The sequence below is a fragment of the Mirounga leonina genome, unplaced genomic scaffold, assembly GCF_011800145.1.
Source record: "Mirounga leonina isolate KUSES-001 unplaced genomic scaffold, KU_Mleo_1.0 Mir_165, whole genome shotgun sequence".
In the NCBI taxonomy this organism is placed as follows: Eukaryota; Metazoa; Chordata; class Mammalia; order Carnivora; family Phocidae; genus Mirounga; species Mirounga leonina.
In genome coordinates, this window is record NW_023270415.1 from 18502253 (window position 1) to 18515054 (window position 12802).

Sequence of the window (12802 nt, forward strand, 5' to 3'; positions counted from 1 at the left end):
CCGACACAAACATTAGCGAAAAGCCTTTGTGGAAAAAGCTGGTACTACAGGTGTTAGTGAATGTCCAAGTTAGAACACACACAGTAACAAAGTGACTACACACCATCAATTACAGTACATATTTGTTAATACCAAAAGTAAAAGCAAACATTTCATCCTTTACCTACACAAAACAAAACACACTGTTTTTATTAGGAGAAATAACTCACTTGCTGTATGTTTAATTTTGCTGACTTCTTCGTTCACAGTAGAGACAGCAGCCAATTGTGCTTGCTGTCTATTATCTGCAGATCTTGGCTGAACAGAATCATGAATATCTACAGATTTCTGTGATATCGTATCCTAATAAAACAAAAAATTCATTGTAAGTACAACGAATAAAGCTTAAGGATGAAAACAGTTCCTAGTATGTTTTTGAAAAAAAAATTACGTGTGTCACTATGAAAAGGACATTCTACGCAGTGTGATTACAGACACAAGGAGAAAATTATTTAAAGTTACCTACGCTGACAGTCTTTAAGAGAAAAGCTTCCTTTCTAACCCTCATTCGTTTCGGGCCTGGTAGCACCCAAAAGCAATAGATAAAAATGCTAAGCTTCACTGTGAGGAAAAGCTAGTCAGCAATATCCACGAACTGTCATGAAATCTGTTTAAACAGAACACGTATGTGGCAGAGGTGGGGGACATTTCTGCAAGCTTTGTGTAGGCGGTGCTCAGGAAAGCTTTGTAGGGGTGAGTTTAGGGAAAGACATTCTGTCATCCACAGGAACTGGCGACCGGAAAGGTCAGTGAGAAGGTGACTAACTGCAAGCGTGGTGTCATGAAGAAAAGCTCAAGTTCAAGTCCAAGAGAACTACACCAGACTTTTGCTCCAGCATTAGGTATAACCTTGGAAAAGCATAGAACCCTCTTGTGTTAAGATTTTCTGAACTGAAAATGGAGAGGACACTTTCCTTGTAAGTTATGAAGGATAAGGTAAGAAATGCAAAGCACTAGCACAGTGTCAGACAATATGTGATAGCTGGCATTACTGTTCAAGCTTTATTTTGTTACAGCAATACAACACACTCCGGACAGAATCTAGAACGTGGTTTCCAGAGGAACGGAGAACTGTAACCTAACAGCCTTAGCCGGAAGCGACCTCACCTGGGTTTCTGAAAAGAAGGCAGGGGCTTACATTCCCCAAAACAGTGCTAATCAAAATAGTATTTTAACTTAGATTTAAAATATCACAGTTTGATTTTTCATTTGCTGTTCCGTATAAAACGGGGATAATGTACCAAACTGGATTCAAAAAATTGCTGAAAGGATCAAATGTGAAAATATTTTTTAAATGGTGAAGTGCTACACGAATCTAAAGCCATATTATTACTGTTGTAATTGTTCTTACTCATCTTTGTATTTTTCATGTTTAATACACAGGAGGCCTTTAATAATAATTATATAGACCCAGTAGAGTAGTTGGGTAATTTCTTTGGCCATGATGGACTATAATACAGTTAAAAAAAAATTTTTTTTAAGATTTTATTTATTTATTTGAAAGAGAGAGAGCACGTGAGCATGAGCAGGAGGGGGGAGGGGCAAAGGAAGAGGGAGAAGCAGACTCCCGGGCAACTCGGGGGACTTGGTCCCAGGACCCTGAAATCATGACCTGAGCTAAAGGCAGACACTCAACCGACTGAGCCACCCAGGCTTCCTATAATGCACTTTTAGATAAAAACTTAAATGGAAGAATGCATATAACAACACTTCCAAATTTGTAAGTCCTTTAAGGGAATGTTTATTGTTTAAAATTAACTATTAAAAAAAAGTCTCTTTTTAACTTGTACACTTTAAGAAGTATATTTTAAGGGGGGAAATTAATCAGTTGACAGAATAAAAAATGCATTGTCCTACTGAATGTAAGGGAAAGCATTTTTTTTAAGGCACTAGTTTTTAAATTTTGGGGGCACTGGCTCTTTTGAACATTCTGATGATTTCTAAGAAGCTTCTCCCCAGGAAATTAAATGTACACAAAAACTAGGTCACAGTATTGGGGATTTAAAGTCTCCTTTGTATCAGAGGAATTTTTTTAATGTTAGGCATATTGCTTTCTCAATTTTTCTGATTAATCAATGTAAATGAGGATGATTTTTTGGTAATCTTTGCATTTTTTAGAACAGCTGTGTACCAGAAATATGCCCACACCTACCCTTTAAGAAAAGGACCCTTTACTGGAAAAGGAGGAGCTCCTATGAAAGCAATCTCTATGTATCGAAGTGGAGACATCTCTTAGCTATTCCAAATATAAAATGTTAGTCTCAAAACAAGATTTCATTTTTTCAAAAACCACATATAATTAATATTAACTATATACAAAATGTATGGAAAACAGCTGGAAGGATAAACATCACATTAAACATAAGTTGTGGCTGAAGGGGGCAGTATGAAAAGGGAACTGCATTTTTTTTTTTTTAAAGATTTTGTTTGTCAGAGAGAGAGACAGAGGCAGGCAGAGGGAGAAGCAGGCTCCCTGCTGAGCTGGGAGCCTGACGTGGGGCTCGACCCCAGGACCCCGGAATCATGACCTGAGCTGAAGGCAGACACCTAACCGACTGGGCCACCCAGGCATCCTGGGACTTGCATTTTTTACCCTATTTTCTTCTGTACTATCAAAAAAAAATTTTTTTTTATATTAACAGGGTATATTTCTGTTTTTAATTTTTAAAATGTAATCCTTCACCAAATCAGTACTGGATATGCACCTGCACTGATTGTCACACAGGTCAGACTGCTTGCAAATTTGTGGAGATGAAGGAGAAGACTGATTGTCATCCCAGGAAAAAGGGGGAAGACGGCTCTAAGTTCTTGAAATCTGGTGATGCCACCATCGCTGACATGGCTCCTGACAAGCCTGTGTGCGTTGAGAGCCTCTCTGACTATTCTGTGGGCCATTCTGCTGTTTGTGACATGAGACAGACGAGAAGGCAGCTGGAGCTGGCAAGGTCACTCAGAAGGCTAAATGAGTATTATCCCCAATAACCTGACACCCCGGTCTTATTCAGTGGTGGAAGAACAGTCTCAGAAATGTTTGTATCAACTGGCCATTTAAGTTTAATAGTAAAAGACTGGTTAATGATAACAATGCATTGTAAAACCTTCAGACGGAAAGGAGAATGTTTTGTGGACCTTCTGTTTGTGTGTGGGGTGTGTGTGTGTGTGTGTTGTGTGGTGTGTGTGTGTGTGTGGCAATTTTAAAGTTATTAGGGTTTTTTTTAAGTTATTAGTTTTTAAAATCAGTACTTTTTAATGGAAAACACTTGACCAAAAATCTGTCGCAGAATTTTGAGACCCATTAAAACAAAAGTTTAATGAAAGAAACAAATAAAAATAAATAAGAAGTAGTCCTCCAGTGCACGCCAAGAAACATTCAGCGAGGAAAACACTCCAGTTTATTGGCAAGCTGTGAGCCGTACAGAGAAGCGAAAGCAAAAGGAAGCGGGGTGAAAGAAGGGGTGGCGGCAGCAGCTCACAGAGGAGACTGTGAGCTGGTCCCGAGGGGCACCGCTGCCTCCCTCTATGGAGCCCGGCAGCAGCCCAGCCTCTCATCACTCACCCCGGCACATGCGGTTCCAACAACTTTATGTGCATTATAATGCATTACCTGACTTAACTCCCATCACAAAACTCACTCTACCATGAGGTTAGGTAACTTGCTGAGGCCACAGAGCTAGTCACTGCAGAGCCAGGATTTCTTTCTTTTTTAAAGATTTTATTTATTTATTTGAGAGAGAGAGAATATGAGAGGGGTTAGGGTCAGAGGGAGAAGCAGACTCCCTGCCGAGCAGGGAGCCCGATGCGGGACTCGATCCCGGGACTCCAGGATCATGACCTGAGCTGAAGGCAGTCGCTTAACCGACTGAGCCACCCAGGCGCCCCAGAGCCAGGATTTCATTTTGGGTCTGGCATCAAAGCCCACACTACAAACTACTATACTATACAGCAGAGGTAGCAAAAACAAAAACCCACAGAGTACGCAGAGGGTGGGCCAAAGTTAAGAAAAACAAAAAAGAGAGCAAGCTCATTCTGGACTTGAAAGACGGTTTCATAAGTGGTGGAGTCTATAATGAACAGATAGTTCCTGCAGATCAGGGTCATGGAGCAATGTGGCCCCAATATATCAGATGTGACTGTTCTCTCAAGATAAATTCAGAGTAGTAATTCTCTGTGAAATCTAAGTTTTAGCCATTGACAATTACTTAGGAAATTTAAAAGTTGTGAGGGGGATAAATTGACCAATGGACACTAATATGCTACCTCTGGTCTCCTGGGTTTAAAATTCAGTAAGGCCAGATTAAATAATAGTACTGTTTCAGTGGTAATTTCCTGATTTTGTTAATGGCACTGTGATTATGTAAGTGCTTTTGCTTTGTATTTTTTATGGAAAAACACTAAAGAACTTAAGAAGAAAAGGATATCTTATTTTCAATTTACGTTCAAAGAATTCTGAAAAGTTTGTGGGTGGGGGGGTGGGCCAGAGAGAGAAAAAGGAAGGAGGGAGGAAATAATAAAGCAAATGTAGTGAAATGATAACATCTGGTGAAACATGGTGTCATGTAGTTTTATGTGTCAACCTGGCTAGGCTATAGGATCTAGTTACTCAGTTCCAACACAAATACAAGTGTTACTATGAAGGTATTCTGTAGATGTGGTGATCATCTACAACCAGTCGACTTTAAGTAAAGAAGATTATCCTCAATAATATGGCCAGAACTTCACGTGACCAACTGAAAGGCCTCACGTCTCCCTAAAGTAATTCTACCTGTGGACTGCAGCTACAGCTCCTGCCTAAGAGTTTCCAACCTGCCCTACAGATTTCAAATTACTGGCACCCATAATTGCATGGCCAATTCTGTGAAATTTAAATTAAAAAAAAAAAAAGATTTATGCATATACATATATTATACACACACACACACAGATAGATACAGATATTTCCCACTGGTTCCATTTCTCTGGTAGAACACTGACTGATACAGATTTTGGTACCAAGAAGTGGTGTGCTGCTATAAGAAATACCTAGAAATGTGGAAATGGCTTTGGAACTGGGTAATGGTAGAAACCAGAAGAGTTCTGAGGCATATGACAGAAAAAGCCTAGACTGCCTTGAAGACTGTTAGTAGCAACATGGCCATTAAATGAGATTCTGGTGAGGATGCAGAAGGCAGTGAAATGCATAATGGAGAAATCTGTCACCCTAAAGAATACACATATGGGCATAGAATCGAATGTGGACAGAAATATGAACGTTAAAAGTGCTTCTGGTGAGGTCTCAGAAGGAAATCAGGAACGTGTAACTGGATAATGGAAGTAAGGTGATATCTGTATACAGTAGCAGAAAACTTGGTTCAATTGTGTTGTACTACTGAGTGGAAAGCAGAACTTCTAAGTGATGAACTTGGATATTTAGCTGAGGATATTTCCAAGCAAAAGGTTAAAGGTGTGGCCCAGTTTCTCCTTGGTGTTTACAGAAAAATGAGAGGCTAGAGAGATACACTGAGGAAGGAATTACCAAGCAAAAATGAACTAGCACTTGATAATTTGGAAGGATAAACTGCAAAGGATGCCAAAATTGGAAAATTCATTGTTATGAAAACATTTCTTTGGACAGTTAGACAACATTTTGTTGAAAGAGATTAGGTGTGTGGATCCAATGGATCCAATCAAACATCTTAGCAGAAGCCTGGAAGAGAGATGAAGTCATCCAGAAAGGTTCCATGAATAACCCTCTTGACATACATGAGAGACCCACAGGGATTTTAAGAATGATATACCAGTAGAAACACAGCCAGCCTAGACTGAAAGGGACAGACATAGGATAAAATGAATGAAGGTTATCAGATCTCTGGGATTCTACAGGCAGGAAATGGGCTACATGGCTGCAAACACATGCTAACCTTTAAGAAGAAATGATTTAGAGAGCAGAGCTGCAGGGGCATAGGAAGGAGCAGTGGGCCCAGAGGGCAGAGTATCAAGGTACAGAGAATTATCCTCAGGCCTTAAAATTTTTTTTTGAAAGATTTTTATTTATTTGATTGAGAGAGAGAGAAGAGAGCATGAGTGGGGGGAGGCGCGGGACTCAATCCCAGGACCCTGGGATTATGACCTGAGCTGAAGACGCTTAACTAAATGAGCCACCCAGGCGCCCCTCAGACCTTAAAAATTAATAGAATTTGCCCTGTTGGGTTTTGAACCTGTTTAGGACCAGTGACCCTTTTATTCCTTCCAATTTCTCCCTTTTGGAATGAGGATGTTTATCCTATGCTTGTCCCACCACTGTATTTTACAAACAGGTACTTTGTTTTCTTGGTTTACAGGTCCACAGACGGGGACGGATGATGTCCCCAGAAGAGACCACATACCTGATCTAGATGGCTGTGATGATGAGATTTGGGACTTCTGATATGATGTTTAGATCAGATTTTGGACTTGCTGATGCTATAATGAGTTGAAACTTTTGGGAATACTGGGATGGCATGAATACATTTTGCCTGAAAGATGAACATGAATTTTTGGGTGCCAGAGGGCAGAAACTGCAATAGGTTGAACAGTGGCCCCAAAAAGGTATATTAAAGTTGGAACCTCTGGTACTTAGGAAGGTTACTTGGAAACAGGGTCTTTAAAGATGTAATTAAAGATTTTGAAATGAGGTGGCTTATATCTTATCTTACAAACATAAGAGATGGCTAGTGTCCTTTAAAGAGAAAAAAGGAGAGGCAGATTTGACACATAACGGATTTGACTTTACACAGCCATGTGAAAATGGAGGCAGAGATTAGAATGATGTGTGTACAAGTCAAGGGTTGCCAAGAGCCACTAGAATCTGAAAAAGGCAAAGAAGGATTCTCCATTAAGGCCTTTGGAGAAAATGCAGCCCTGCTGATGCCTTAATTTTGGGCCTTTGGCCTCCTAAACTGGGAGACAATATATTTCTGTTGTTCTAAAGCCACTTAGTTTGTGGTAATTTGTTGTGGCAGACCTACGAAGCAAATATACTGGGTGAAGGGTATATTAAAATTCTTTGAACTGTTATTGTAATATTTCTCATAGGTTAAATTGTATCCAAATTAAAATTTTAAAATAAATAATATCTTTAGCTTGGTAAGGAAATCCTTTATAATTTTTTTTTTTTTTTTAAAGTAGGCTCCATACCCATCATGGAGCCCAACGTGGGCCTTGAACTCAGGACCCTGAGATCAAGACCTGAGCTGAAATCAAGAAGTGGATGCTTAACCGACTGCACTGCCCAGGTGCCCCTTGGCATGGAAATCCTTACATAATCTCATACCTGGATCTTAAAACTCTTGACATCATTTTACTCTATGTCTCAGACCATCTACATTATAAAATAATTTAAAATGCCTCCTTCATGGCACTTACAGAGAGGAATTTTAGCCACCCGGGAAATTTACCATTATGAAGCTTAACCTAAGAATTTTGGACAGATTTATGCCATCTTTTTTAAAGATGTGGACTCACATAAAAGAAGCTGGCCCATGGTAAAATTACTTCTCACAAGCAATTTTAAGTATGATTTATTTATGAAAACTTACCAGCTGTTTTTCACTCACAGGAGATGGAGGTGGGGGAACAGTTTCTCCAGAAGAGGGACGCCAGGTTAAGAGCCTTTAAAAATACCAAATCACACCAATCACTGCGAGTGTGAAACATGACACATTCAACATGTTTTAAAACAGGCATAAAAAAGTCCCAAGAATATGCCAAAAACAATATAATCCTTCTCTGACTACTGCTAAAAACCATTTGCTGAAAAAAATCTAGTAAAAAGTTTAAAATATGTATTTCCAGAAAACAACTGACTAGCATATAATATAATCAAAAGGGTACTCTGGTCATCAGTTAAAAAAAAAAACACTTCTGAAAAGTTTCAAAAACTTTAAACTCACTTTTTCTAAGTATTTCCTAAAGTAAGACTGAGAAAAGTTTGAGACTTTTCAAAAATTCATGGATCTCTTTAGACTCTATTTTTTTTTTAATGTATAAAAATAAATGAAATAAAATTTGGCCCAAAAGAAGAAACTAACTTGCCATCCCTGGATTGGGTACTTGGAATAGAAAGATGATTAAGGCCCAAGTTCTTGCTTCTGAGAAGCAGGAGCTCCTGGGAAATGGAGCAGACAATGGTAGATACATCATTTCAATTCAATTTGGAAAGAACTCTAGTACAGTTATTTTCTATTAAGAAATGCTTATTAGATGATCTTTAAGATCATGTATCTTAACCTGAATTTGTAATTCAATAAATTAAAACAGAGGCAGTTCCTAAAACAAACAAAGAAGAATGTTCAGCCTGGCTGGTTTCTGTTGACTTCAAAGGGACAACAGCTAGGCAAGAATTCATACTGTCTTTTGACATAAGGGCTACAGATAAACTCTGACAAAAATGGATCATTTGTCAAGTACATTGTTCCAAGAAAAGCTGACCAATATTTGTCTTTTTAGTTTAGACCCACCTAGAGACTGCTTTCCTAGAGGTGTGTCCCTTTTGTTTGATTTCCAATGTCCTAATTATTAGGATACTTACAAGGGGATCGTATCAGTGCAAACGTATTTCACTCATGTCCAGAAAAAGTTTATGATGCTTAAAAATCTGAACTAGTTTTCATACATCATTTTATGCCAGTACATACACATGTATCTACTTAAGATGTTTTAAGTACGACTTAAGTAAGACTTAAAGCATCTTATTAAGTAGATTTAAAAATAGTAAATCTAAAGTAAAACTTTGCATAGGTCAGAGAGCCTCAAAGGCTGAGCTGGGAAGTAACTTCAAGTATGTCCTACAAATAATCCAGATGCTATTAGTCATTTAGTGAGACTGTGTCTTAGTTTCTCCATTGATAAAAACTCCTTCACTACAATTCAATTCCAAACTAATTCATTAGAAGATGACAATTAACTATAAAATACATTTGCAAATAAATTTTCCTTAGATTATTAAATCTAAAGTAACTGAAATAGGTGTTTAGTTTTTTTGTTGCTTTTTTAAAATTCAAAACCACTGCTTGCTTTAATCTGGATAAATAAAAATAAAACTCTATTAAAGCAGAATCACCTCAATATGACCAATGACCATATGACGAATCAGACTGAAAGTGCCTGGTTTATAAAGAATTTAATTCAAGTATTTGTTACAGTTTATAGGAGTCTGATTTGCAATAAATACAAATTCATGGAACACTGAGGTATTTTTAAAAGAATTTGTTAAAAAAAATCACTAGTTACTATCAAACTTTTTATGTCTATCATTCAATATACAAATATAAAGTTGAGTAAAATCTTCTTACGCATGTGGGATTGTGGTTTTGAAGATATCCAGTGTGCAGTTACAAGTTTTATCCCAGATTTCTAGGGTAAATTTCTCACCATTCAGAATAACAACATTTTCTAAGCAGTTTGTACCAGATCGTGCTAACTGCTCATTGTCTGGAAAAGAAAAGAGCAATTCATTTATATATTGCCAGGGCCACATTTAACACTTTGTGTCACTATTTGCTATAGACTGACCTTGCTGCACACACCAGTAGAGCTGGGCAAAAATATCATCCAAAAGTACATCACTGAGTACTTCTAAATACTGGGTGAATACATCACAGATCGCATAAAGTGCATGATTACAAGTCGTAGTCATCCATTCAGCTTTCTAAGGCAAAAAAGTCATTAAAAGAAGGTCAGACCATTCGTCAACAACCAGAATTAAAGAAGAAATATGTTTGCTTATTTAAAAATGCTAAGCCTGTCCATGTTCCTTTCAGAGCACTTACTTCCCTCTATAATATTACATTCACCTCGACTCAGTATCTGAGATCTATTTTTTCTCCATTATTCCACAATTTATGTATAAAATAATTTTAACTATTTTTTGCATTATTTTTGATTTTAAAAAATTATCACTGAATTGTCTTGCTATTAACATTATGACTCTTCTCAAACAATATGCATGAATATCAACAGCTGGCCTTGCTCCATAATATGACAGAACATAAAAGAGAAATAAAGTGGAAGGAAGTTAAGAATTTATCCAAGTGTGCTTGGCATAAATTTAAAATAAAACTCTCATGAAGTATGGTTACTTGAAAATACCATAAATGGTGAATAGGGCCATACAAAATAAGTATAAATTATGTATTTTTCTTAAATACATAAAGGACTAATCCTTGTGCCAGTGCATATACATATGTCTACTTAGATGTTTTCAGTAAGAGTCTACCTGTAGATTTAAAAATCACAGATCTAAAGTAAAACTTCGTGCAGGTCAGTGTCCCTAATGTCTGCATTTAATATAGCTATATAGGACAAAACAAGAAAAGTTGAGGCTCTCTCCCTACATTTACTGAGATGCATACCATAATTGGTTTGTAGTAAAAGACATTGACATAAAATAAATAAAACTTATTACTATGTATTCTGTACTCACTTCAGAATAAGATGTCACTATGAATACTAAAGAAAGCTACTGGTATCTGTAATTGTGGCAATATTAAAATGAGGAAAGAAACTGGAAGTTCAACAAAAACACTGAAAACAACCAGTTCATTAACTCAGATTCTATCCCCAACTAGCGTTCTTTCTTTATAAAGACATACTTTTTATTATAATGAAAAACTTTCTAGGAACTTTTTTTACTTTTCCAGGTACTTGATTTGATCTACTAAACTGTATTAGAGAAAATGTTCAGAACCTTTTAACTTGACTGTGTTAAATGAAAATATTTTTCTCTTACCTCTGTCTGCTGTTCTGGCAATTTCATGTTGTCAAAGATTCTGAAAACAATTCTAAATAAATCCTGCCACCAGTGTTTTTCATAAGTGTGGCCATAAGTTTTCATTATTTCGAACATTACTGTTAAACCCCTAAAACGATAGAACACAAGTGGACAGCTATAATACAAAAAAGTATGCCACATCAGAATCCCCTCTTAAAATAGTTTTTAGAGGTCATGAAGCTACTAAAAAAGTTTAAAACTGGTTTTAAACTAACATAAGAGATTCAGTTTTAAGAAATTTCAACTGTAAAACTGGTTTCTTTGGGTCGCATCATGTAGGAGAAAATTCCAAAGGCCTTGGCCTTAAAATGTTTTATTTCACTTTTCTTCCACTCCCACCCCATCATCCCAGCATTTTAAGATTGTAAATGAAATTAAAGATTGTGAGTGATCATCATAAAATTAGTTCAGGGATACTATATGAGCAATTAAAGTGTTGCTAAAAGTCCTATAACTCTTTGAAAAAGATATCCCAGAAACCAAAGGAACTGATCCACTAAGACATTCATGTGGGCAGTTTGTTTCCTACTATAGTCCAGAGATAGAGCAATGCTTGTCACCCACGAGGCACACAATAAGTATTTACTGAACAAATAAACTGCTTAGTACCACATTCACTGTCTTTTGAATAAGTGTTAAAATTAAAAACTCAACATTGCCTTCCTGATTCCTTATTATCTTCCTCTAAATAATAATCCCTTCATGTAACCATTAAAAAGCTCGATCTTTTCTCTACATGTTACTTTCTTCTAGCAAAATAGGTATCTTTCCATTTAGAAAAAGGTTTATATTTCTGAGAAGACTGATGGTAAGCCAGAACCAAATGTTATCTAAAGACTCCATAAGGACTGGTTCGCAGTCCAGCTCATTTGCTGCTATGCTACCTCTGGGCTTAATTCATGTCTGGCACACAGCAGGCTATAACTAACTGTTAAATAAACGTGTAAAGTACATTATGGTAGCTTGGTCCTTCAGCAAGTTCACAGCAGTTATTTAATCCATAAGAGTTATTTGATCCGTAAGAGATACCTAATGTGTGTAATGAAAAGTAAAGGAACCGTAGTAAAGAAATTCCTGTGGAAGAAACATACTCTCTTCTTTGGGAGAAGCCTGTTGGAATTCATTTTTCCCCCTACAATGGAACAAGGCTTCCTCTTCCTCCATCTCCTGAGCCTGAAATCCATTTCCTCCCACTCTAAGTAACTGGATGCTAACTCCCACAGCTAGGGATAAGGGGATGTGGGAATCCTGTTTCTTCCAGGCCCACAGAGCTACAGAGGTTTCCAAGGATTTTCACTGTTCAAGAAATCTTTTTGAAAGCAATACTTAAGTTGCTGGTACAGGGAAAAAGAGTATGTGAGACCCCAGGTTAATTAACCAACCCTCAATCTACAGAATTTTGAGGCAATCAAATAAGAACACATGTGAAAGTACTGTGTAATTAACCTGTTATACAAATCATGGTATTACATTTTTCAAATGTAATCTAAATATCAGCCCTTACAAATCCTGGAATAAAATAAGAAAAAGCCATTACTGAACAAAGTTTACTCGTATCTTTCCTCTCCTTTATCAACCAGAATACATATTTTCTCTTTAACAACTAGAACTCATCCATAATCTGATCATGGGATATGGCAAGAAGGAAAGCAGGACGGTCCCAGACAAGGACAGGCTCAAAGACTAAGGAAGCAGGAAGGTCCCCTCATCAAATAAATTTCTACAAAGAAACAAGGGCAGGGAGGGGGTGCTGAGTTTATATGATGTGTTGGTCGTGATATGTTAGCTGCTCCAATGATGTGGCTGGACAATTCAAAGTTGTAAATCTCAATAATTTAGTTTACATGAATCAGCGGCTATCTTGAATTTTATCAAGTTCCTAACAGGTCCACTGCCAAACAATTCTCAATGTCTAAAATGCTGTATAGTGTTCTTGTGATTATTAAATTCTATGACAAATTCCTAAGGTTTGAGTCC

The 12802-nt window shown here is 37.2% G+C and overlaps 1 protein-coding gene across 4 annotated transcripts in view; it reads right to left on the bottom strand.

Annotated features, from left to right (window-relative positions):
* The window catches only part of ARFGEF1 (ADP ribosylation factor guanine nucleotide exchange factor 1), a 146597-nt gene that overhangs the window by 10541 nt on the left and 123254 nt on the right, over window positions 1-12802 (bottom strand). For all 4 annotated transcript variants that reach the window (XR_004680413.1, XM_035011280.1, XM_035011279.1 and 1 more), the window contains 5 exons: window positions 10784-10913; window positions 9568-9703; window positions 9348-9486; window positions 7593-7665; window positions 210-342 (listed from right to left, as the gene is read on the bottom strand). Coding sequence is in view for 3 of the 4 variants with exons in the window: in XM_035011280.1 (XP_034867171.1) it covers window positions 210-342; window positions 7593-7665; window positions 9348-9486; window positions 9568-9703; window positions 10784-10913 (611 nt within the window). In the remaining variant the exon portion in view is untranslated. The remainder of the gene's footprint in view (window positions 1-209; window positions 343-7592; window positions 7666-9347; window positions 9487-9567; window positions 9704-10783; window positions 10914-12802) is intronic.